The sequence below is a fragment of the Rissa tridactyla genome, chromosome 2 (genome assembly GCF_028500815.1).
Source record: "Rissa tridactyla isolate bRisTri1 chromosome 2, bRisTri1.patW.cur.20221130, whole genome shotgun sequence".
In the NCBI taxonomy this organism is placed as follows: domain Eukaryota; kingdom Metazoa; phylum Chordata; class Aves; order Charadriiformes; family Laridae; genus Rissa; species Rissa tridactyla.
This window is the reverse complement of record NC_071467.1, coordinates 142,161,832-142,186,654: the sequence shown is the minus strand read 5'-3', so window position 1 is coordinate 142,186,654 and position 24,823 is coordinate 142,161,832. Positions and strand designations below refer to the sequence as shown.

General features: G+C 42.6%; 3 protein-coding genes across 5 annotated transcripts in view; all 3 read left to right on the top strand.

Annotated features, from left to right (window-relative positions):
* Positions 1-2,753, top strand: part of ANKIB1 (ankyrin repeat and IBR domain containing 1) — a 103,506-nt gene extending 100,753 nt beyond the window's left edge. Inside the window, exon 22 of one of the 2 annotated variants that reach the window (XR_008465043.1) lies at positions 54-2,753. The gene's annotated coding sequence lies outside the window, so the exon portion shown is untranslated. The remainder of the gene's footprint in view (positions 1-53) is intronic. The other variant, XR_008465044.1, reaches the window with a different exon arrangement.
* A 2,413-nt stretch (positions 2,754-5,166) lies between these two features.
* On the top strand, positions 5,167-9,330 carry GATAD1 (GATA zinc finger domain containing 1). Its single transcript, XM_054191496.1, has 5 exons — positions 5,167-5,472; positions 5,559-5,684; positions 6,272-6,331; positions 8,009-8,192; positions 9,036-9,330. The coding sequence occupies exons 1-5, from the start codon at positions 5,281-5,283 to the stop codon at positions 9,224-9,226; spliced, it is 753 nt and encodes a 250-aa protein (XP_054047471.1). The 5' UTR covers positions 5,167-5,280; the 3' UTR covers positions 9,227-9,330.
* Positions 9,331-9,353: 23 nt separating this feature from the next.
* On the top strand, positions 9,354-16,842 carry LOC128905414 (uncharacterized). 2 transcript variants are annotated; one of them, XM_054191498.1, is made up of 6 exons: positions 9,354-9,476; positions 10,514-10,597; positions 10,958-11,154; positions 13,458-13,615; positions 14,674-14,730; positions 16,693-16,842. In XM_054191498.1, exons 1-5 carry the CDS (start codon positions 9,396-9,398, stop codon positions 14,727-14,729), a joined length of 576 nt encoding a protein of 191 aa, XP_054047473.1. In that variant the 5' UTR covers positions 9,354-9,395; the 3' UTR covers position 14,730; positions 16,693-16,842. The 2 variants fall into 2 exon arrangements, with proteins under 2 accessions (XP_054047473.1, XP_054047472.1); XM_054191497.1 differs by lacking the exons at positions 14,674-14,730; positions 16,693-16,842 and having other exon boundaries at positions 13,458-14,430.
* The last annotated feature ends 7,981 nt before the right edge of the window (positions 16,843-24,823 follow it).

The window sequence follows — 24,823 nt, the reverse complement described above, 5'->3', positions numbered from 1 at the left end:
AAAATATGTCATCTTACAATTTCCTATTACATTGCTGTTTTCATGCTTGTCAGCCCTTCAGGTTTTGCTCGAGTACACGGCTTCTGCTATACCAACACAGCACAGCAGTCCAGTTTCATCGTTGAAGAAACTTCAGTGAACTCAAACAAGGACGAGTGTAGTTCTACATTCCATTGTAATAACAATGTAGAGAAAGGTTGAAGTTCACTAACAGAGCCAGACAAGGAATAAAACAGGACTGTAGGAGAAACCCCCAGACTAAACCATGAAAAAATATCCTAGGCAAGTCTGAACTGGTTACAGAATCAAAAAAAATAGAGCAACATGCTGCAAAGCTTCATGGAAAATGAGGTATACTCACAATTGTCTCATGTACTCACACTTGCCATTGCAGGGTGGTACAAAGAATGCCAAGGACACAGGTACTAAGATTGGAACCAGGAACACTTCTTAGGTACTACAGTGAAGTCCCACCGGAGATAACGAATGAAACTCAGGCTCAGTTTATTGTCTACTACAGCAGGTCCTTTGGCTGGTGTAAGAAGAGACAAAAAGTCACAAAATTATACTGTGAGCCTGCCACCTTTCAGGAGTCTGGAAAGGCTCTAACTACACAGTTCCTCAGAAACAGGGACTCCCCAAGCAATACATAGAACTACAGCTGTGGAAGGACTTGAGCACCTCTTTAAAAAGTGCAGCTGAGGCCGCATCAGAAGGGGCAGGGAGCAGGTGCCTACCCCAGGGGGAAAGTTCATTTTAAAAAAAACATACAATGACAATCCCAAGTAACGTGTTAAGTGCAGCTGACTGAAAAACATCTGTCATGTGTTTGAAATCTAAGTGTAAAGCAGTAATAAACTGTCAATAGTAAATAACAGGTTTGCCATTCGTCTGAAATCTCATCCAACTGGCAGATCTCCTTTATGTATTTTTACAAATTAAATAAAGAGGAAGTCTATGTGATTAACAAGTTAATTTACATGCACAGTGGGAATGTACGTGTTGTGCCTTCAGGAATCAGGGTTGACTTGCAGCTGTCATACTGGCTTGTAATGGAGACATGAAAACGTTTTTTAACAAAAAACATGCATAAAGAAAATGAACTTCCGTAGTCACAGTTAACAGCAGTACCTACTTCTGTCACTGGTGCAAAAAGAGATAATCCCAAAGTCACAAGTAAGGTTGTACGCAAGGACCACATCATTGCATCAGCATTGTAAAGGCTAAAAACCAAGCCTAAAGTATTTTTATTGGCATGCAGTTTAGCTGGAACCACTAATTCAAATCTTGTTCAAAGACTTACCTGAGAACTGCTCCAAGATCCTCAAGAATTGTCTCAAATGAAGCAGAAACAGTAACCTGTAAAGATAACCTGTTAAGCAGAAAGCCTGTACTATTGGATCCCCATTTGCAAGAAGATACAACAGTGAAAAACTCTCAGCTGTTACAAAATTCCGTCTTGAGAGCCTGAACTGAGAAAACATGACAAGTGCAGAAATACTAACTTTTGTTAAAAGGTGTGGTTTTGCTGTTCGTGTACCAAGCATTTTAGAGTACAAATAAAGTAGTTCAAGAGACAGCTTTAACATACTTCAAAAGAACAAAGTACTTGCGGTCATGATATGTTATCTCTGCCATTGCTTTACCTAGCCATGTCCCACCAGGCCAAAAACCGAAGACCTCACAAAATCTGGGGTTAGTTCTTGGCTCTACCAGACACTTAAATGAGTAATTAAACCCAGAAGTTGCAAAGATAGGTGCATACTACTTACACAAGTGATAATTGTGCAATATGTTTCAAGAAATAGCATCATTTTTAACTATGGGAATTAAGAGAATTCTCACAAGAAATAAGTACACCTAATAAGGCCTCACACCTGTTAAGTACAGAACCTTAGCGCGGGACCATGTGGAAATGCAAAGTGCAGCAATCAGCCAGATTCATAACAAATGACATGCATTTACAGCACAAATATTTCTGGAGAAGCACTCCAGGTGCATCCTCTGCAGACGACTGTGGAGCAGTGACACACAGAAAATCAGAATAAAGGATTCTTCACGTGTGAGCCAGCAGACTATGGGATAGCAGTAGGAAGCTAAGAGGAACTGATACTGTTAAATCAGCTGCAGAACAATTTGACTACTTAAACGGGAGATGCACTTGAGTGTGTGTGGATGTACATCACTTCCATTAAATAACTAACACCGTCCCCGAAAGCTCCCAAGAAGAACCGATTCTGCACTGACAGCCAGCATGTCACTAACATTCACACTCCTGCTCCTCAGGTGGAGCCAACATTTTGTTTTCTCGTCCTCTCTATCTACATTTGAAGTCCCTCAAAGCAGGGGTGTGTTCTGATGACTCCAAAGAAATTAGCCAGGAGCACCCTTTTTTTTTTATTGAGACAAAAATAAAATAAAGTGAAAATATGCCTTCATTGGAAGAAAATAGATTTACGCCCCAGCTTTGGCAGAGCTTACACTGTGTAAAACCCCTCAGCTGAACTGGGCATTTCCAATTCCAGTCAGGCCATAGTCTAACAGTTGCCTTTCAGCCCACTTCAGCTTCAAAGAGAGTCTAGTTCTACTAAGGAGAATCAGGAAAATCCTCAAAATTTAGGATCAACATTGTCAAACTTGGGATCCTCTAGAGAGGACCCTAGAGAGGGGTACTTTTAAGAAGTCCTGCGCCCGCCATCCCCTGCTACCCATAACTACCGGGTATTCAGCAACTTTCAAATCAGAATATTTCAGCTATTGCCTATATAAAGAGTTAAGTATCAAGTAACAAAAAAAGTTAACCCATGCTAATTTCATTCAGCATAACTAAAATAAATTTCAAATTTCAAATTTCAAAATCTTTCTGTTACCTTTCAGGCTAGGTAGGGAGTGATCAAACAGCACTGAGAGCAATCCCTGCCTCTCCATCATGGTAACCCTAATGGCCTCTCAGAAGGCCAACAGAATAATCATACTAAATGCACTGTAATCTCAAGGCATCATTTACCGAACTTCCATTGAAATGACAGTCATTAATGAAGCCGCACTTTGACTTGTCAAGAAATATTGAATTAAAACTCTTTTTCTGCCAACATTACATAAATACGGTTGGCTAAAACCCACTGAATTAGCTTAAATTATCACCTCAAATTAGGTGTCATAAAGCTTGAGCATCTTTTTTAATTCAAGTTATTATTTAAAAGCAGAAGAAAAAATTGTAGTGAATAAGTTACCAGAACAATATACAGTAGCATGTTTAATTAGAAATGCAGATATATGTAAAAGACATGTGTCCTACATTTGTGGCAGAAGAGGAAAAGACTCTGCAGCATTGTTTTGGAAAGACCAAAAGGGAAGAAGCTGGGAGTGGGGAAGGTGGTAAAAAGGCTGCAGTAAAATTAGAGTTGAAAAAACCCAACTATTTCCAAATATACTTGTTATCCATTAACACTGTATCTTATTGAATTCACATAATATAAACCTCCACAAAGTACTTACCTGGGCAGAAATGGACACCGTCACTCATTTCTGTCCCATTTCTATGTAGACTAGTGATGCTATGCCAATGTGACGGCACTGAGAGAGCCCCAGCAGTGGAGGACTTCTGAAGGCAATTGGAAAGGAGAGCAAGCAGAAGCTGGAAGAATAGTGTGAAGAGTTTAAAGGTCTCTGTGAGATCGCTGATGTGCAATATAATCACAAAAAACTGCAGAGGGATGGATTAAAGCATCAGAGGGGAAAGAAAGAACAATCCAAGAACTATGAACAGTTTGAAAGGAGATGAAGGTAAAAATGGATTTAAATCAAAATGAGGAAATAAATTCAGCACTTGAGACAAGAAAGCCAAAGCTGGTGTGAAAGGGAAGAGTGCAAGAGGTTAAGTGTAGCTGCCCATGAGTCAGTATCAACCCAGGCCAGCCCTCCAGGTGGAACATCTGTAAACGGATCCCTGCAAATTATGGCTATTAATTATGCCATTGTTACCATAATACCATTGAATGAAATAACCTCTATTTTACATAAAATAATAATTTGATTTTAGCAGGATAATTTTCCTCTATGTAAAAAAATGTTACTAAAGAAGATGAGAGAGTCGGGGTTGTACAGCCTGGAGAAGGCTCTGGGGAGACCTTAGAGCTGCCTTTCAGTACCTAAAGGGGGCCTACAGGAAAGATCGGGAGGGACTCTTTATCAGGAGTGTAGTGATAGGACTTTCACCAAAATCGGGAATGAACTTCTTAACACCAATGTAGTCTTAAGAAGCAGGCATTCTTTTATTCGGCGCAGGGGACGTGGGGGATCTCTCCACCTAACATATCCACTGAATGTGAGATTCACGGAGACTTACATCCATAGAGAATATGCACGGTCATTACGTTTCCCCATTGCCATATTCGCTACATTTCCAGAGCTCATTTCCATATTCACATCACCTTGGCACATGCACATTAAGGCTGTTAGGGGCTTCATGGCAGGTTTTGGGTGGTTCCTAGTGGTGTACGGTGGCTGGTTTGAGCTGATAATAGAGGAATCTGTGTGGATTGGGGAAGATAAATGCAGGAGCTTTTGCAACTCCCCCGTTTATTTTGCAACCTCGTAGCGGCCCCTCCAGTCTCTTCGAGGTTGTGGTATTCTTCGCTGTTTGTTCTTCACAAGGAGTTACGTTTACCTATTTACCAGACCCTCAGTCCCTGGTTGTAACAGGATGAGGGGTAACGGTTTTAAACTGAAAGAGGGGAGATTTAGATTAGATATTAGGATGAAATTCTTTACTGTGAGGGTGGTGAGACACTGGAACAGGGTTGCCCAGAAAGGTTCTAGAGGCCCCATCCCTGGAAGTGTCCAAGGCCAGGCTGGATGGGGCTTTGAGCAGCCTGGTCTAGTGGGAGGTGTCCCTGACCATGGCAGAGGGGTTGGAACTAGACGATCTTTAAACTCTCTTCCAAACTAAACCATTCTGTGATTCTATGCCCTACCATTTCATGGAGCTCCGCTCCGGGCGGCAGGGCTGGCCACCGGGGGTGCCCCCCCCGCCGGCGCTCGGCAAGGAGGGCGCTGAGGCGAGGGCCTCGCCTCAGCGCCCTCCTTGCCGAGCGCCGGCGGGGGGGGCACCGCCTCCCGCCGTCGGCCCCGCAGCCAGCAGAGGGCAGGGCCGGCCACCCCGCTCCTCCCGCCGCAGCGACATCCGCCGGCGGCGGGAAGGGGCCGGCGTTGGCGCCGCGTTCCCCCGTTCCTGAGTGTCTCTGCCAGGGGCCGCGGGCCCCCGCCGCCGCCCGCAGGATGCCGCTGGGTCTGAAGCCCACCTGCAGCGTGTGCCGCAGCACGTCCTCCTCCATGTGGAAGAAGGGCGGCCAGGGCGAGATCCTGTGTAACAACTGCACGGCCCGTTCCGCGCCGCCCGGGCCCGCCGCCTTCGCCACCACCTCGGCCGCCGCCCAGCACAGCAACGGCGGGGGCGGCGGCGGGAAACAGGTGAGCCCGCCGGGGAGGGCCGGGAGACGCCGGGCTGGCCGTCCCCCCGCCCTTCCCTGTATTTATTCGGTCTTTTCCCCCATCAGAGTAAGCAGGAGATCCACCGGCGGTCGGCGCGGCTGAGGAACACGAAGTACAAATCGGCTCCCGCCGCGGAGAAGAAGGTTTCCACGAAGGGCAAAGGGAGGAGGCACATCTTTAAGTTAAAAAACGTAAGGTGGCGTGTGGCTTTTTTTTTTTTTGCAGTGGGAAGTTTCGGGCTGCGGGGCCCCCGCGGGCTCGGGCAGCCTGGGGCCGGGTGGGCCTGCAGCCCGGGCGCCTCCCACAGGCCCCGGCATGACCCCGCCGGGCCCGCCTTGCCGGAGCGTTGCACCCCTGCGCGGAGGTTTGCAGCTCCCGTGGCAAAATCAGCCTGAAACCTGGATAAGAAAAGCGGTTGTGGTCACTGCCGGAGCCGGAGTCGGTTTGTTCCTCAGTAGTATGGGCACGCCTCCCTCCATGACTCACAGCAGCCTGCCCTTCAGGCTCCTTACTTGAGGGAAGGAGTTTTGTGTAAATACAAACCAGTCATGTGAATTTAGTACTCGCTTCTCCACTTAAAATCCTGAGAATGAAAGTGTTTATTGTTTTAAATTTTAAAGTAGAAATGTTTGCACGTGATTTCTTGTGTTCACTGATTTTTCGAAGAAGATGATGTATCAGTATGTTGTCTAAAAGGAAAAAAAACAACCTTGAATTTTATTATATGGTTGATTTATTTTAATGCTTTTAACTTTCCATTTCTCTGCTTTTTCCTTAGCCTATCAAGGCTCCCGAGTCTGTATCCACTATAATTACAGCAGAATCAATCTTTTATAAGGTATGGTTTGTTTGCGAAAAAGATCTTGCTGTTTCTATTTCCAAATTCAAAAATTATCACAGATAGTGATAACACTAGAGATGTATTCACATAAGCTCTTCTTCCTCGCCGAGCAGTTGTGGAGGATTTTGCTGTGCCTTATGTCATTGCCATTAAGTCTTGAAAGGTAGTTTACCACAGTAGTTTACATAGTTGTCGTTGTCACATTTTTTTCTTCCAAGAAAAAGATGTGTCTGGTTTCCTTAGTAATTACTGCAATCAAAGTTTTTAAACTTCCAACTTTAACTGTGCAGAGGTCAAGCAGAAGTGACAATAGCTGATTATTTAAATTTGTGTGATGATTCCTACCTTAGGCGCAGAGAATATGGCCAGTAGAGGGGATGGGTTGCGCTGCCCTAACATCTAAACTGGCTCCCATTTCAGAGCTGGGTGCAAGCAGTCTCAGACACCCTGGGAACAAGATCTGTTGACTGTTGCAATGAAAGCAGAAGCAAAACTTCTCACATTCATACTTGAGAGCATTTTTACCAGCATGCTAAGGTGTTAGTGTTTTGAAGTTCGGAAGTTTTGCTTTTGTTCCTCGGTAGTACAAACAAACCATTTGAAATGTCTTTTCCCCCAAAGAAAAGGTCAGGATAGCCACTGGGAGACTGCACAGCCAGAGGAGAAGTGGTAGACTGGGCTTCCATATGCTCTCTAGAGACCTGGTGCTTCATGTCACATCCCAGATGAATCTCTGCTGTTGGCTAGTTTGGAAGAGAATTCATGTCTCTTCTTGTGTGTTTTTGGGTTTGTGGTTTGTTTTTTTTTTTTCAAAAATTCCTAGGAATGCTATCAAAAGTTTTATTTAACCTGATCACTTTCTGCAAAATATTTCTATTTTGGTACTTTGGTGTGTTGTTGAGACAGGGATTGTTTGGGGTTTTTGAGGACTTCTAGATCTGTTTTAAAAACAAAACTCTCCTGGATGGTGCTTGGCAAACTCTGATGTCGATAGTGCAGGCACTGCATTGTGCTGTGCCATGCTGTTATAACGTGAAGTGAACTGCCGTTGCTGTGCAGCCTCACAAGTTACAGAGTGCCATGGAAGGTGGCAGGAGGTGGATCTGTGTTTTGGGACTCCCTTGCATTCAAATGAGCGAACTTCTTCATACACAGAAAGCTGCTTTCCCTGCACACACCGGGAAGTTACCAGAGTTATTTTTTTCTAGAAGGTGGTGTTGCACTTTCCTGCTTCTGACAGAATGAGACCATCAGCATTCTGCAGACAGGACGTGTAGCGGCCCTGGGAGAGGGGGATGTAGAGCAGCTGAGGGGGCTGTGTCTTTGAAGACAGCTGAGGCCAGGTTGCGTCTGAGACATTTGGCAGACAGAGACCATGCGGAATTGCCTGCCTAGTCTTAAAAGTGATTCTGGGACTGTACTCAGACTCCTCGACGTTGAACTCAAACTCCTTGATTTGACCGTTGGGTGATTGTGCACAAACAGTGCTGATGACTGCTTAGGTGAGAGAGCAGTCTACCTTATGCCGCCATTCTTCTGCATGTGGCCGAATTAAGGCTGTCTTTTAAGATTAGGGTAACTTGAGATACTGATACATAAGATACTGATGAATGGGAATCACAGAGTGAAGCTTCTAAAATCAGATTCTTTAATTATCATTTGTATGTCTTCCAGGGTGTGTACTATCAAATTGGAGATGTTGTTTCAGTGGTCGATGAGCAGGATGGGAAAACATACTACGCTCAGATCCGCGGGTTTATTCAGGACCAATACTGTGAAAAGAGTGCTGCTCTAACCTGGCTCATTCCTACGCAAGCCAGCCCCAAAGATTGTTTTGACCCAGCATCCTATATCATAGGTAATCTCCAAGCCTTCATTTTATACAACTAATTATTTATGCCTAGGCTTATGCAGAGTGGTCTTTTTTTTTAAATTAACTTTTTAGGTCTTTTTTTTTAAATTAACTTTTTAGGTCTTTTTTTTTTAAATTAACTTTTTAGGTCTTTTTTTTTAAATTAACTTTTTAGGTCGTCACGATCACTTATGCAATTTCCACATTTTAGACCCTAATTCTGGAACCATCTTGTTTACTTCAATAACCTTTTTTATTTATCTTATATATATATAATATGATTAGCACTACTGCAGTGAGTGTGATTTTCTGAGTATTTGTGCTTATGGGCACAATTATAGTCTTGCAACTTTAAAGATCAAATTATTACTCCATAGGCAGAATCAAAGTTATTACAATATAAACCTGGTATACCAGTCAAAGCTGTTTCTTTTAAAGTGACTTGAATTAGATGATCTTTGTCTTGGGTACTTAAAATAGATAGCATGTGAGCACTGGCATAGAGAGTGTTCTGCTACTGATTATAAAATTATTAACCATTCAGAAAAGTCTCTTTGACAGGCAGGCCACAAATAGTATCTATTTAAAATATATTAACTGAAGTACTTTACTCAAATACCTGAATGCTTCAAATAGGAAAAATAAAATAAAATAAAAAAAAATCAGCCCATCAAAAATAAAGGTAGAGGTTTCTTGCCTAGTATTTGAGGCTACTTTGTCAGGAAAGTCATTGATTGAAAAAGCATGTTTTCTAAGGAATGTTGGCTCCTGTTGCATATTAAGTCCTACATCCTCCAGTTTTATGCCTTTGAGTTTTGTCTTTGAAGTTTTCTCTTTTTTTTTTCCTAGGACCAGAAGAAGATCTCCCAAGGAAAATGGAATATTTAGAATTTGTGTGTCATGCACCTTCGGAATATTTCAAATCTCGATCATCTCCCTTCCCTACTGTTCCTACAAGACCGGAGAAGGGCTATATATGGACTCATGTAGGACCTACTCCTGCAATCTCCATTAAAGAAACTGTTACCAATAATTTATAATTTTTAAAGGAATACTTTGGACGAGTTATTTTGGGTGTGTTCTCAGCTCTGTGAACCCCATACAAGACACTTAAAAAATTATAAAAATCTCATTTTACTTTACAGATTACGGTATTTATTTATTTTAAATTATATCAGAACTCTAAAATGGAAGTTTTCTTTCCATTTGATGCGTCATTCCTGTGCTCTGTTCTTCAGACATTATTGCTCCTTTTGGGACAAAACCACAAGTGTCACATCTTCGACTTTGGTGAGCAAATGACTTCTGAAAGTTGCTTTTAGTGTTCTTATTTTCTAACTTATTTTTCAGAAAAGAAGTTAAAAGACATACTCTTGATCATCCAGCACTTTATATACTTGTTTAACTTAGTTAACTGTGGCAGCAGTTTTTATTTACTCCTTAAATAATTTAAGACTAGCTTCAAATAAACACTAAACTTGGTCAGTGATGCAGTTAGCAGTTTACTGTTACACTGGAGAGGAGTAATCTAGTTAGATTTCTTTTCTTCAGACTAAAATCTATTATCCACAAGGTGGTGCTCTATTTAGCAGTCACGTTTTAAGGGAATCTTGTTTAGGTCAATCTAAAACGTGGACCCGTGTCTGTAGCTTCCTGCTAAACTTTGCTTATATAGGGGGATAAATTTCTTGGAAAACTGGATGCAGATTCAAAAACTAATGTTATTTGGCTTTGCCATCCTGGCATCCTCATGGCAGAAATGTATCTTCATGTCCTGAGCAAGCTAACCTTGACCTATGATTTGAGTTTCACATTTTTACTATTTGTGTATATGTTAGCTTGGTCTCTTAAAGTTGATTTTTAAATTGTTTTTTTCAGTGTTTGCAATCAGTGATGGTAAGAAAAAAATCCTCAAGCAATTCAAATGGAAAAAGCATTTGCTAAGAGAAATAAAGACTAATTTTATATATTAACAGTCTCAGTATAGCAATGAAAATACTTAAAAAGCAAAACTGGGAAAAAAGCTACATGCTAAAATACCAACATTGACTTTTTCTGCACTAAAAGTTTTACAAGCCAGTCTGCTCCAAACACTATGACATGTGCTTGTATGGCCTGAATTCCTTGGGGTTAGGGGTTCCTGCTGGCTGTGAAGGATGAGAGCTGTAAGTGGCCTTATAATTTACATTTACTTGTGACCATAGCATCCAGAAGCCCCAAATCAACTTTAGTATATTGTATGAAAGTCTATAAAAGTTGCATTAGGCTTATGTTTTAACTTGATTAAAAGCTTTGATTTAAGATGAAATATATTTTGAAACTCTCAGGTATTGACAACTTTTAAAACAGTGGGACCCGTGACAGGAAGAACCAGATATATTTGTTTCGATCTGCAGCCTCTTCAAATCCAAGTAAGAATAGTCAACCATGAGGGAGCAGGTGCTAAATTTAAGGGATACTGTCAGTAGTTTGAAATGCTCAGAAATCAGCAGTATATTGCTAATACAGAGTTAAATCTTAAGTAACCTCAGTTGCCTCATACATGAGATGTGTGCCCATGTTCAGTGTGTTGCAGTAAGTAATCCCAAGGTGACCTCACTCCTGACCTTCCTCTGTTTTCTCTCCTTTCACTTCCTCCACATTTCTTTTTTGCTGATTTATCTTTATTAAATTAACAACCATAAGAAAGTAAAAATAATGACCCTTAAAAGGTATCTACAGTAACCAGAGTTACTCCCTCCACTCAAATGTTTTCCTTCCTTTCTCTGCAGTCCACAAGATTTTCACTTGGGATCGCTGTGAAGTCTCTGTGCTGCCTCGGCATAATCCATGGAGCTTTGCTGTTCTGTGGGCTGACTTTCAAGCTCAGCTGCTTTCCTTGTCAAATCGTCGTAGGAAGAGGGAAGAAAACAACGCTTAACATTCAGCGTTGCTTTTTTGAGTTTCTGCAATTTACGCCAAATCAAAAGTATCTGCTTGCCACTTACCTTATTTCTCAATAAACCATAATAGAAAAGGGACAATTTAGAGAAATACCAATGTATGGTTTGTGGTTTGAAGTTTGTTTCACAGAATGACCTGCTGATATGCAGGTCTCGGCACCCTCCTGTGTCAAACAGCAGATCATACTGAAACAGGGGACTGTGGGCTTGTGTTGGATATGTAGCTTGAAATGTTAAGCAAAAGAAGAGTTTGGAGCAAGATAATGTCTTACTCTTATGAAAAATAGTATGCTTTATAAATGTTCTACCTACAGTAGCAAAGAGCAGAGCTCCAGGTAGAGGATATGTAACCTGGAACTTCTGTACCAAAAAGCAAAGAACTATGAGCATTGCCACTGTGAAAGGAAAGAATCAAAAAAAACCCAAAACCAAACTGTCATCCCTCACTGCATTTGAACCACCAGCAGCACTAAATTTAAGAAAGGTGTATTCTGATAAGGTTAAAAAAAAAAAAAAAAAAACTCAAAACAAATGATCAAATTTAACGAAAACAAATGATCAAAAACAAGTCAGCGTTACCAAAGGATGTAGTAGGTAATCTAAACCAAATGTGAATCCACTTCAGTTCTGTTACCTAACTGTGACAGATAATTGTCTGGTTTGGGAAGATGCAGGACTCATCAGTTTTTCTTATGAGGCAGCCCATGGGAACTTTAAATAGCTTTTTACCTGTCTGGTCTTACCAGTAATTAGGGAATGAAATAGGAAAAAATCACAGAGGGGAAAAAAAAGTCTACTTGTCAGCTGATTAAACATAAAACTTGTTTTCTAAAAATTTTTGCCAGACTCCCTAATACAGAAAAGGAGCTCTGCATTTAAGCATTTTTATTTTGTTTGCTGCAGTGTGATATGAAGCTACTGATACTACCCCTGAGTGAGTGGTTGCAGGTACTGTGCAATACAGGCTAACTCATGTCAGTGTATCTAGTAAGTGCACGTGAAGTAAACCACTTACTTATGAATTTATAAGGATAGACAATTGTGCTGATAATAAGCAGAATGCCTGAGGCGTTTGATATGTTCATGCTTGTCAGGGTTTCCTGAGGACAGCAAGCACAGGGAGACTGTTTTTAGCTGCAGTTCGCCAACACATTTTGAACCCCCAAAAATTGTTGTTAGGGATGATGATTAATAAACTAACATCAATGACGTGCAGAAAGATAAATCCTGAAATTGTTGCAGCCAACCTAAGCTTTTGCTTCTTTTCTTGGTCTGTCAATAAGGTGAATAATTCCATAAAACATATTTAATTGATTTCTAATTCTGTTTTTGTTAGCTTCTTAAACTGACTTCTAGCTGCTGATGCTTTCCTAATTGATTCTCATCAATGTTTCCAAGAGAGGCTCTAAGGAAGGAACAGATGAATGGTATATGTTCATGAGAAAAACACATTTTGAAATACAGTACATTCCATTTATGTGGTTTGACTTCTCGTGCCTTACTATAGCAAGCTGGTGGGCAGAAGAATAAAGCTGGGAGAGAGATTTGTGCGAGAGCGAGATCAGTCCTGATATTTTAACAGTTTGCAGCACAGACAGCTCAGTTTTATTTTATTTTTTTGCTGTGAGCATTGCCAGTTTTGGAGATGCAAACAGGACTAGTAGAAAGTGAGTGACTTGATAAAACAGATATAAAAACTGTCATTAGAAGTGTGACAGCTTAGATTAGTTGTTGTTACATAATGCCTTAATAGTATTTACTTTTGCCTTCAGAGCAAATAAAAGCAGCAACAGAGTTGCAATTGCAGTTATTTCCCCAATTTACATTGGAGTCATTGTATCGTGGGAACTAAGGCATGGGAGGCAACCTGTGAGCTCCAAATGCTCAAGGGGAATGTAAACCAGTCAAAGAAAAATGCTTAAAAGATTTAATCTAAAATAATTCTGAGAAGTATACTTCCAACTGCAGCCTAAAAAGACAAAAAATACCTTTTTTTTTAGAGAACTATGGAACAACTTCCCTTAGTAAAAACTAAGTATTTTTATTTTAATTTTTGATTATAATGGGAAGTGCTGAAAAGTAACCCAAACGGGCAAATGTTCTGATGGTAAGTTCCCTAAAGAGAGTGGATCCACAGGCAATGTCTGTTGCTAAAGCACTATAACTTTATTTATAGGTATTTCAACAATTGCACTGTCCTGTTCTTTCATGTCCAGAACATCAACCAGTAACATGGCAAGAATGACTGACTCTCCAGACAGCTTCTTATGGACACAGCTGAAAGAACAGGACTTCCGAGAGCAATGTCTCTGAAAATTTCTCATTTTAGGAAAATGAAGGGCAAAAGGAAGACCTGCAAAATGGATTCAAGAGCAGAAGGGATATCACAGGATCCCATGGGGACAGGCTTTGGTGCCCTGCAACGGAAGGAGCTGAGCTCACCCATTGTTCTCTCTTTTGTTCAGTGTCCCCCATGCCAAAATTTAGGTAGGTTTCATTCTTGCATCATTGAACTGGGAGTGGATACACTGCTACTGAATTTATGGCCTTGTTTTAAGCTTCAGAGCTTTGAGACCAGTCAACAGACGTTGGCGTAGAACATGCAGCATGTGCCCTGATGCATACATTCCAGTTCTCTCTGCCTGCAAGAAGAGAATACCCTTTTTGTAGTTGTAGGAAGTCGGTGTTTTCCAAGAACATTTGCCTTGCAGAATAGGAAGGCATTTCCGTGACAGAAATAATGCAGACATTTTTTAAAACTGCTTTTGGACTGGGGAGAATTTTCACTTCTGTATCTATAGAGATACAGAGAAATAAAAGAGCTTGAAAACGAAAAATCATGGACTTCATCAACGTACTTACATCTGGTAAGGTGTAAGAGGCACTCATTCAAATAATCTGGTTGGCAATTGTACAAAGGATAATACTGGCAATACTCATTCCAGTGAAAAAAACAAGAAAAAAAAGCAAACAAAATGTTTTTAATGACTGATAGCTCAACTAAGTATAGCAAATAACAAGTAACGTCTTTAATTGCTGAAAGCAAAAGTTTCAGATTTTGTATACTTAAAGACTGTCCACTAAATATTGAATGATTTATTCAATATATTTTTATATTATTGAAATGGAGTCTTAGATACACAAAGCCATACTGGTTGAAATGAAGAAATGACTCATTTTAGATAGGTACTTGTAAGTCATGTAAATAAACAAACACTAGTTTTTCTCAGGTGTTTGTCATATATTTGTAGGCATACCAGAAACAAACTTTGGGTGTATATTAAATAATTTTTTACCTCTGACTTATGTGAGTGAGTATCCTTGAAGATCTGGAGATTTGTATTGGAAGGCTGGATCAAAGGGAAAATACACAAGGGCCATACTTTTCCAGAATTGAATTTATTTCATTTTCCAGATTTTAATTTATGCCTAGGACCTTTTTGATAAGCACTATACTGGCATACCTGTGGCTTTTACATTCTAACAAAGGCTTTTTTCTTCTGCTGTTCTTTCTGTGTCTCTGCATCTCCTTCCAACACCTGAAGATGATGAGCAGAGCTACCTGGGCCAGTACGGACAGCCTTGGGTGGGCAGGATCTGAGGTCAGTACAGAGCAGAAGCCAGACTAGGGACCCCGTCAATACATCCTGCCTTAGAAACTGCAACTTCTCTTTTCCCTCCCCTCCTCTCCCTGCCCAAGAGCCGTTAGGTTTGCTTTCTTTTATGCTCAGTATCTCACCAAGTTTAGCAATGAGAGCTAACTGAACATGCGGAGCCCTGAACTTGCAGAGAAGCTAAACTGATTGCAATTAGTGCAGTAGACCAGCGTAGACTGTTTCAACATGAACCACTGGCTCAGGGACGACGAAAAACCTAACAATCAGTAAGTGCTGAGCGATGGTTTTCAGCACACAGGGCTAGGTATATAGCTATGTACTACCCTCACATTGCAATTCCAGCCTTCGGTGAAGAAGCAACAGTATGGAAGATGTGAACAAAACGTGATAAGAAATGAGATTAATTTCCTTCTCATGCCGTAATCCTACCAACCAAGAAAACCAAAAGGTGTAAGAAGAGAAGTAGCAAAATACCAACCTGATCCACTCTGGTCGAAGTCCCAGGTGGTGCTGCTAATAACCTCTCAGTTCATAACATTTATCTGAAACAGCAGTTTGGTGTGTCGTTTCTGCATACTTTCGTAAGCAAAAGCCAGCAATAGCTCTCTAGCTGCTGTAATACCCCCGTCCTGGGGAAAGAGAAAGCAGTACTTACAACATTGCATAAGACCGCAAAATACACGTTGTAGCATGTCCATTGAGCACAACAGGATTACCAGAGTGAAGATGAGAAGGTTTATACAAACAGAGTGACCTTCCCTTCCTTCCACCTTGAAAATGTCCATTTAATAGATTTGGTGAGTAGTCTTATTTCCCCTACATTGCTGTAAAACCAATTAGAAGAAAAACAGCAATTGCCTACTTAAGGTAGACAGCCATTCTCTGCTTGTGTAACCTCTCCACTAGTGAATACAAACAGTTCCTCTGTCACACAAACCTGCAAAAGAACACAGAAACTTTCCCCGGAGCTTCTCTTCTGCTGTGCCTGAGGTCAGGTAGTCATTGCGGCAGTCCGTATTGCTCCACGCAGGCAAAGCAAGCAGACTCCCATTGCATTTCAGGTGTAAAGCAGCCTCCCTTATTTTCCCCTTTTTAACCTGCTAGCCTAATCTGCCAAGTACTTGGAAATTGAATCTAGTTTCCAAAATGACGGGAGCCCGCATACGGAATTTTCCTGTTACCTCTCCTCAAGGAGTCAGGACATGGTAGAGTAAAAATGTTGCTTTGCTGGTTTTGCTGGTTTTCAGGGGAACAGCTTTTTTTTTTTTTTTTTTTTTTTTGCATCCTGCATACGAAAGTAGAATGTCAGGAGATCTTCCCTCTTTGGTCTTTTGGTGAGGTGCTCCATCTGCCAGGAAACCGCTGCCTCATTTTCTTCCATCGGACAGATCGTTGTTCTGCGCTGGGTTGTTTTTTCCAGATTTCTTACCTTCCAAAATGTCACAAAACAATTAGTGACCATTAACTTGAGAACGAGAATTGCCTGAAGACAGCATAAAGAATGGCCAAGGGAAAGCTTTGTCAATATTTCCCCAGGAACAAGGCCTTCATCTGTGAGATCTTGAGATCTTGATGATCTGTGTGCACCTATGAGTTCATGCATAAGCTAGCTATAAAACCTAAGTGCACAAAGTCTACATCCACAAAATAGTCTTGGTGTAAGTGTTTAAAAACTACACCTTAACATCTTTCAGGTTATAAGTAAATATCAGGTAGTAAACTTCATTGGAGAACTCACCTTTTTTTATCCCTTGCTTATAACCAAGATAAAGCAAACATTTGCCTTTCCATTTATCTGCATTACATTTCATTTGCCAAGTGCAGTCAGCAAGTTTTGTGAAGGTCTTCTATATTGTTTTATTACCAGCCTTTGTTTTTACAGGCCTGAAAAGCTTACTCATTAGGGGTTTTTTGTTGTTGCTGTTTCCCTCTTCACTCCATGTCAAGATCGTTTATGAATATGTTTAACACCACAGCCCATGGAAGAAGATCCTTGCAGGACTCATCAGTGGCTTCCCACCACTTTCAGAATTAATCTCAAACTCAAAGTCTTTGGTTTTTCCATCTTTTAAACCCTTAATACATGCTGTGACTGTTTATTCTTTGAAGTCAAATTGTCTGACCAAAGGCTTTGCAAAACTGAGTTAATGAGGAAAAAGAAAAAGTTTGTAGACAGAAATCCTGACGAGGCTGGTGAGTACGCTTGTCTGGCTGAGCCCTGTGCCTGGTCACTGCAGCCTCTTCTGTCACCTCAGATCTTCTTATTGAGTCTTTTAATAACTCTCTCTCTGTGTAATCTCGCTTTACCCTATGTCTGGGGGTGCTGCTCGTACCATGTGCCAGCTGCTGGTGAGACCTGTGTGTGCATGGGTGGAATCTGGTGACAGCTACTGGAGTCAGGCCGGGGTGGGTGCCCTGGTCGGTGGTGCCAGCTGGTGGAGCCAGTGGGGGTCTTTAACTCCCGGCCATTGGGGTGGGAACGGCGCATGTTCCCAGAACTAGCTGCTGGGGGAGTGGCGTGAGTGAGGGGCTCGGCAGCAGCAGCTGGAGTAGGACTGTGGGTCAGGTCCCCGCTGACAGGGGGACACGTGTGTCTGTATCTTCCCCAGATCTGGTGTGCGTTGAGTGTGCGTGGGGTGTGCGTGTGCACTCACTGGCAAAACTGGAATTTGCGAGTTGGGGGGCCTCAGGTCCAGGATGGGGTATCAGTTGAGTGGGGGGCCCATGCTGATACACCCAGAGGATCATGTAAATGTGGGGAGCCAGGGACCTGTGGGCAGCTGAGGGGCCCAGGGCCTGGGCAGGGGTGTCAGGCAGGCAGAGAGGCCACGCTGGTGCTCGAGGGATGCGCAAATGTCCATGTGCTTGTGGACCTGGAGAGTGTCGTGTGTGCCCGCGCTAGTGGCTTCCTGTCTCCGCCGGCCCCAGAGGAGGAAGGGACTTGGCTGCCCGTGTGTATGTTTATGCGAGTCCTGCACCTCTAGGTGCTGCTGAAGGCAGTGCTCTGCCTGTGGCAGTGCGTGTGACCGGTCATGTCAGCGTCCTCTGTGTCTGTGTCCGTTTGTCCATGTGTCTGATCCGTGCTCAGTTTCGCTACTGGTTGAACCTGCAAACAGGATAGCCACTGCCGCGTCCCTCAGCCTGGGCAGAGGCCCTGGCTCCCCAGGCTGGGCACCAGCCACCAGGCCAGAGAGGTCCTGGGCTGGAGCAGCTGGAGGAGGCAGCCGAGTTCCTTACATCACTTTTGACACACTGTCATGGGGAACAAACTCAGTCTATTAAACGCAGGTCACAATTAGGCAAGGATGGTTGGAAATGCCCAAAGTGAGTGGAAATTCAAGAATTTTCCATTTAGAGAAAGGTGCTTTAAGTGTTCTGGGATCTGACCTTCTCAGCTGAACCCCTGAGGTCTAAGGAAGCAGCAGCAATGACCCAATTATCCCTTTGTTAGTATGGCCTGCCACAGGGGGTTGGTTAAGCATTAATATCAAACTCAACCCTGCCACAGGACAGCCAGAGATCCAGAGCGCGTTTCTGAATATGTCAGGGACTATGTTTTTAATTAATACTGGATCGTTGCTTACCTTAGCTACTGAACTACCACATCAGAAAAAGAAACAAAAAAACTTCTCAGGGGTAGGAGGAGATGAAGGACGCAGGTGGCAAGAATTTGACCAACTCACACTTGAGGATGAAGACAAATCGATTAAATTAGCTAACTGTCAATGTGTAAAAGGAGTCTCTTATAACATATAAGGTTGCCTGTCTTTAATTGGATGTTTCGTAGATATGTGCAACAGGAAATGATGGATTCAATGTGAAATGAACACCCCTGTTGGGGTACGGGGTGTAGGATGGGAAGTAGATGCCATTAAAGGGATCAAGCCCGGGGTTAGTCCTCCCAGGTTTGAGTGTTATATATGTTGGGCTATCATGTCCTTGGACATCGTGGGAAGGTATGGATTAAAAATTGAACTAACAGAAACTGAAGGACCATGGCCTCCTTCCCAAAACCAATGCCCAATCCCAAAGGAAGTAAGGGAAGACGTACAGATCGTCATCTGGATATTACCCAATCGAGGCGACATCAAAAAGGACACTTCATGCACCAGTGCGCCAGTTAGAAAACCAAACAGGACTTGGTGCCTTACAATTGTGTGGTGAATCGTGTCACGCCTGCCGTAGTCCCTCTGGTAGCCTTCCTCCCAAAAATGAATGCAAAGGCGGCACGTAGGTATAAGTGGTTTTCAGTATTGGACTTTTCCAGTGGGTTTTGGTCTATCCCGTTGAAGGAGGGGGACACCCAAAGGAAAACTGCATTCACTTTGAAGGAGAACAGTATTTTTGGACATGATTACCCTAAGGCTTTCATAAACCCCTGTCCATTTTCTGTCAGAAATTAAAGGAAGTGCTAAAAGCATTGAACACCAAGGACAAGTGGTGAGCCCAATGTTTATGCTATTTTAATTATGGTAGAAACAGGAGAAGCATGTTTTGAACGTAGTAAACCTGCTCTTGAAGCTGTAGAGAAGATGGGTCTTAAACTAAGTGGTGCCAAAGCACAACCTGTTATACAGAGATGGAATGTCTAGGTACCAAGCTATGTCCTACTGGGTGGGGGATCACCTTCGCCGAGAAAATTATTCATGCACTTAACCCCTGCTAGAGATAAGAAAACTTTGCAGAGGTTTTCAGGGTTTGTAGGTTTTTGTAAGGAATTTATACCAGGTTATGGTGCTATAGCAAATCCCCTGCAAAATTTGCTGTGAAGAACAGACAACTGGCAGCGGGGAGAGGAGAGGACAAAACCTGAAATAAAATTATTACACCTGTAAGGGAGTTAGAAGAATTATGAAACACCATCAATGGAGTCTAATGATAGAAGAAATAGCCTTGGAGTATGCAAGTTGCCACCTTTTCATGGTGGAGCACAGCATGTTGGACATGGCCAGAATTATTCAGCGTAAAGGGAACTAGTCATGCCAAATTGGTTAAATGACAAAATGGGACATTTTCAGCTTTTTATGAGTTACTGGGAACACAGCTTTTGGGATGTGGAACATGAGAAAAATAGCAGATGCATCTGCAAATCACCTGCAAGCGGCAGCGGGGCTGTTAGCAAAAGGATGATTAGCCGCTGGACAAGTATTGAAATCCATGGGCATGTTGGTGGCAACTCTGAGAATTTAATCAATTAAAGTCACAAAAGAACTCATTCAGCCTATCTGTATGACCCTAGATAATATAACATGGGATGCTGCCTGTACGCAAGTACAATTAGCTCTTACTGAACATCTTTCGCATATTGCGTGGGACATCATCACTCTATATCTGTGGCCACTAGGAATACGGGGTCACAGCTTGTCATGAGACATATAATCCGGATGGGCTTTTAGGGACACATACAGGGAAGGATGTACAAAAGGGACTGACCACCAAAGTGGGTGGGAAACAGGACACGGACAATTTTTACAACTGGGACTGGGGGGTAGTGCATATGGGATTGGGTAACACATGGAGAAATTCTATACACCAAATGGATCACGATTCATAATAAAAACGCCACAGAATCAGGCTTGAGTAATCTGGGTAAGGGTGGGGAAATTTGTAACCCTTACAACCACCTGAACATTCCTGTACCAAACCAGAATGTGCTGGAGAACAGTTTGCATTCGGGCAGTGGCTTTGTTGGAGGGGAATGCTACCCTCCTCCAGGAAAACATGACTATCACGCGAATGCGACTGATAAATGAGCGTGTGGCTCCTTCTAAAATGAGTCTAGGGCTGCCCTGTTACTGCTGTGCCGCGCCGCGTGACAGTCACCTCATTCATCCTGGAAAGTCCAGATGCACACAAAAACCAGGAGCTGGCTCCTACCGTTTGGATTTAGCCCCTGAGTATCCAGTCCTAGCCTTGCTGTGAGGTCATGCAGCCTTCAACTTCACAATGAATATAGTGCAAGAAGCAAAGATCACATTTATTGTGTTGGTGATATATTGTGTATTATGATTTATAAAGGCCTTAGTGGCCTTACAGAACTGAGAACAAAAATATTAATAGATGTAGTACTGTAGTTTCAACTGCTCTTTACAGTTATTGAATAAGAACGATCAGGCAAATAAATTATAGTTTTAATCTATTACCACACAGGTAGAATTGGTATGTTTCTTAGCTAACAGAGTACATCTCTCCAAACTTATGAAAGACGAATGTGATGACCCAAGCAGAAATATTTTTACAATAGTTAGTAGTTGTTAACAGTTATTTTTGTATGCTCCCCGACACACAATCTTGCAATCGTTGACAACAGAACTTTGTATTTGGTGATTCTCTCTCTTTCACCCACACATGGGATGCTTACCTTCCGTAAGATTATGTGAATTCCCTGGTTCAACCCTTCTAGTTGGCGACTCTGATGCTGGGTCTTGGGGAACAGCTGCTTACTGACTGCTTCCTTCTTGCACTTGGCTTTCAGCTTCCGTGAAGTTATTTTTCTTTGGTAACTTCTTTCGGGTAACTTCAGTCTCTTCAGTAGCAATAACAACTTCTTCGTGGACAACATCTCCAGATGGTTCATGCATCTTGATGAAACGCTGAAGTACTTCAATGTCTGTTTAATGAAACAGAAGTATAATTGGAAACTAGCTGTGAATAGAAAGGTTGTTTTTACCTGAAAACATCAAGATTATACCGTGCTGGGCATTGCCCCTCTAGCTGACTCAAAACCCAGGCATCTGTGTGCTTACATATGGCAATCTGGGCTCCTTGAAAGTCTTCTGAAGTCTTTCATTTAGGGGGAACAGAGCAGGAGTGTTACTCTTTTCTCAGGAAGCAGTTTAGGTTTTCTTTAGGGCCAAAGCTACTTTCAGAAGTTCCTGCTGCCCTCCTGCGCACTCCCTGTTCACGGTCCTCATGTCCACTTCTTTCCTGAAGATCATCACCTCTCTGCCTTTGTCAATGTAGTATGCCTTGCTGTAAACCGGCTCTGTTAACTGATCCGGGTCCAAAACACACACCGTAAGGCTGCTTGTGGCAATGAATCTGAAATATGTAAGCAGAACTTGGGAACCTCTTCTCTCCCAAGCCTGGATTTCAGTAGGCCATTAAGAATTAAAGCAAAGATACCCTGTCCTATTAATCAACGTGCCTTTCTCGAGAGTATCTATTTCCCAAATTACAGGAATCTGCATGTGGAATTTTCCAGTTACCTCTCCTCAAGGAGTCAGAACATGGCAGAGTGAAAATGTCATTTTGCTTGTTTCCAGAGGGACGGGATTTTTTTGCATCCTGCATACGAAGGTAGAATGTCAGGAGATCTTCCCTCTTTGGTCTTTTGGTGGGGTGCTTCTTCTGCCAGGATACCACTGCCTCATTTTCCTCCATCGGACCGATCGTTGTTCTGCGCCGGATTGTTTTTTCCACGTATTTCTCACCTTCCAAAATGTCACAAAACAATTAGTGACCATTAACTTGAGAACGAGAATTGCCTGAAGACAGCATAAAGAATGGCCAAGGGAAAGCTTTGTCAATATTTCCCCAGAAACAAGGCCTTCATCTGTGAGATCTTGGTGATCTCTGTGCGCCTACTAGTTCAGTGCTGGGTGCGCAAGCCAGCTGTGGAGGCTAACTGGGCAAAGTAGTCATGGCATAAGTGTTTAAAAACTAAGTGCACGTTCAATAGAACATCACCAAAAGTTACAAGCAAATATCAGGTAGTAAAGCTTATTGAAAACTTACCTTTGTTCATCTGTTGCATATAACCAAAAGTGGGGTTGTCGTATGGTGCGTGAGAAAGCAAAGCCTTTTGTGTCAGGAGGATCAATAGTTTTTCGCGGTGCTGAGCCTAATAACTTCTGTTTCACTCTCCCTGCTTTCTTAGATCTTTGTTTCTAAACTGCTTAGTAACAGAGCACTGCTAGGTAAGACAAAAGATTTGTCCTCTCTTCTTCTTCACGAGAAGCTGTTCACAAGCTGTGGAGGAACCAGAAGTAGATGCTGTATTTATTGTTGGCCGAAACAAAACCAAAAGCAACTGCTTCCTACCTGCAGAGTTCGCAGAGCCTGACTGTGGCTTAATTGCTCACCTGGTGAGATAAGTGGAAATGGTACCTTCAAACTTAACATATCCATATACGGCTATAAATAGAAACAAATACTATGGGCTAATGACAGGAATGCACATTGCGATGTACTTCCTCTGTAGGCTTTCAAGACAAGATTAACCTGTTTGTAATGGCACACAGCTCACCCTCCATAAGTTGAGACTGTCAGGAAAGGAACTGGCAAGTTCACCTCAGCTTTCAGCAACCAACAATATTTTCGACGAACTCATTGCAGTACTTTGAGGTAGAAAGAAGTAACGCTGTCTCCTGTAGAAAATTAGTGTAACAAAACTCAGTGCAAGATCTGGGGGAAATCTATTTAACAGAGCTCTTAACTAATTGGTTTTACACACTCATGTTAATGCCATAAAGGAATGGCACGTGTGATATGCTGGCTTGTTGCCCTCCTCCTCTTGTAGAGCCCAGGGCCCTCTGTTGAGGAGCTCTCTGTGCTGTGGTCTCGTCGGCGAGCCCACCGTCTGGGCTCCTCCTTGGTGTGACAGAGGGAGCACTGTCCCTCGCCACCAATGCAGACCATGCCTTTCGCTCTGGTGCTGCTGGTTCCGCTGGCGCTGGCACACACACTGCCGTCCTCAGCCACCCGCACTTTTCTGCTGCCACTCTCTCCATTCTCTCTTTCCCCAACGTTCAGAAGCAGAGTTTCAGATTAACACAAGAACAGGTGTATTGGGGCAAACCTAAACTCCGTGCAGTAGCCCACCTCCAATAATGGCCAAATCCCAGCTTCTAATGCCTCAGGGAAGGGTATTAAGACATAGGCAATCACTGTATTACTTCCCGAAACACTCTTGTAGTTCAGAGGTGCATGTTTATGACTCCTCAGCAGACTGAACTGACTTCCCCAGTGCTGCTGTATCCTTTTTGATACAAGAGCACCTAAACTGCGTGTAACCTTCAACGGCACACATGCGGGAACACTCAATTTTTTTATAATGACAGAATACTTCCAGAAGATTTTTCCGTTTCTTCTCTAATAATTTCTAACATTCAAATTCCTCTTAACAACAAGCTGTTTTTCCATGGGGGATCATTACTGAAGAGTAATGATCATTAGATCCTATCGTGTCGCTCTTCCTTTCCTTTTACCTACAGTAAATTTCATCTGCCAAGTGCAGTCAGCAAGTTTTCTGAAGGTCTTCTGTAGTGCTTTATCACCAACCTTTGTTTCTAGGGACCTGAAAAGCTTACTTATTAGGGTTTTTTGCTGTTGGTGCTGTTTCACTCTTCACTCCCTGTCAAGATCAGATGAGCACGTTAAACACCACAGGCCCCTACACAGCACTAGTGTGACACATCTGGAGCGGTGGGGCCCGGCCTTCTGGGCTCTCCAGTACAAGACAGACATGGACATACTGGAACAAGTCCAGCGAAGGGCCCCAACAATGACTAAGGGACTGAAGCATCTGAAATACAGGGAGAGGGTGAATGCTGGGACTGTTCAGCCTGGAATTAGAAGGCTCAGGTGGCATCTTAGCAGTGTGTATAAATACTGGACAGGAGGGTGTAAGGAAGATGAAGCCAGGCTCTTCTGGGTATCCATGACAGGAGAAGAGGCAATGGGCACAAAAGGAGAAAAGGAAATTTTGTTGAAATATAAGAAAAAACTTTTTAGTAAAAAAGAGTGATCAAACTCTGGAATCAAGCTGTGGAGTCTCCGTCCTTGGAGGCACTCACAAGCCAACCGGATCCAGTCTTGGTCAACCTGCTCTGGCTGACCCTGCTCCACGCAAGCGCATTGGACTATAAGATCTCCAGAGGTACTTTCCAGCCTCAAATATTCCATGATTCTATGAGCTTTACAAATTGCTGTACAGCAGGTTGTTTTTCTTTATGTTATCAGCCTGAACAACATAAGGTTGCCAAGTTGAAATGCGATGAAAAAACAGGTCAAAGGCCACGTTACTATCAGGAGCATAAATTCCAAGTTTATTAGGGACCCACAGAGAGACAATCCT

Bases quoted from the DNA above. Each gene is read 5' to 3' on its own strand.
- GATAD1 (XM_054191496.1), top strand. From the start codon at position 5,281: ATGCCGCTGGGTCTGAAGCCCACCTGCAGCGTGTGCCGCAGCACGTCC. The intron at 5,685-6,271 runs GTAAGGTGGCGT...CTTTTTCCTTAG, and splicing joins ACATCTTTAAGTTAAAAAAC to CCTATCAAGGCTCCCGAGTC. The intron at 8,193-9,035 runs GTAATCTCCAAG...TTTTTTTCCTAG, and splicing joins CCCAGCATCCTATATCATAG to GACCAGAAGAAGATCTCCCA.
- LOC128905414 (XM_054191497.1), top strand. From the start codon at position 9,396: ATGCGTCATTCCTGTGCTCTGTTCTTCAGACATTATTGCTCCTTTTGG. The intron at 10,598-10,957 runs GTAAGAATAGTC...CTTTCTCTGCAG, and splicing joins TGCAGCCTCTTCAAATCCAA to TCCACAAGATTTTCACTTGG. The intron at 11,155-13,457 runs GTATCTGCTTGC...TTCTCATTTTAG, and splicing joins CAATTTACGCCAAATCAAAA to GAAAATGAAGGGCAAAAGGA.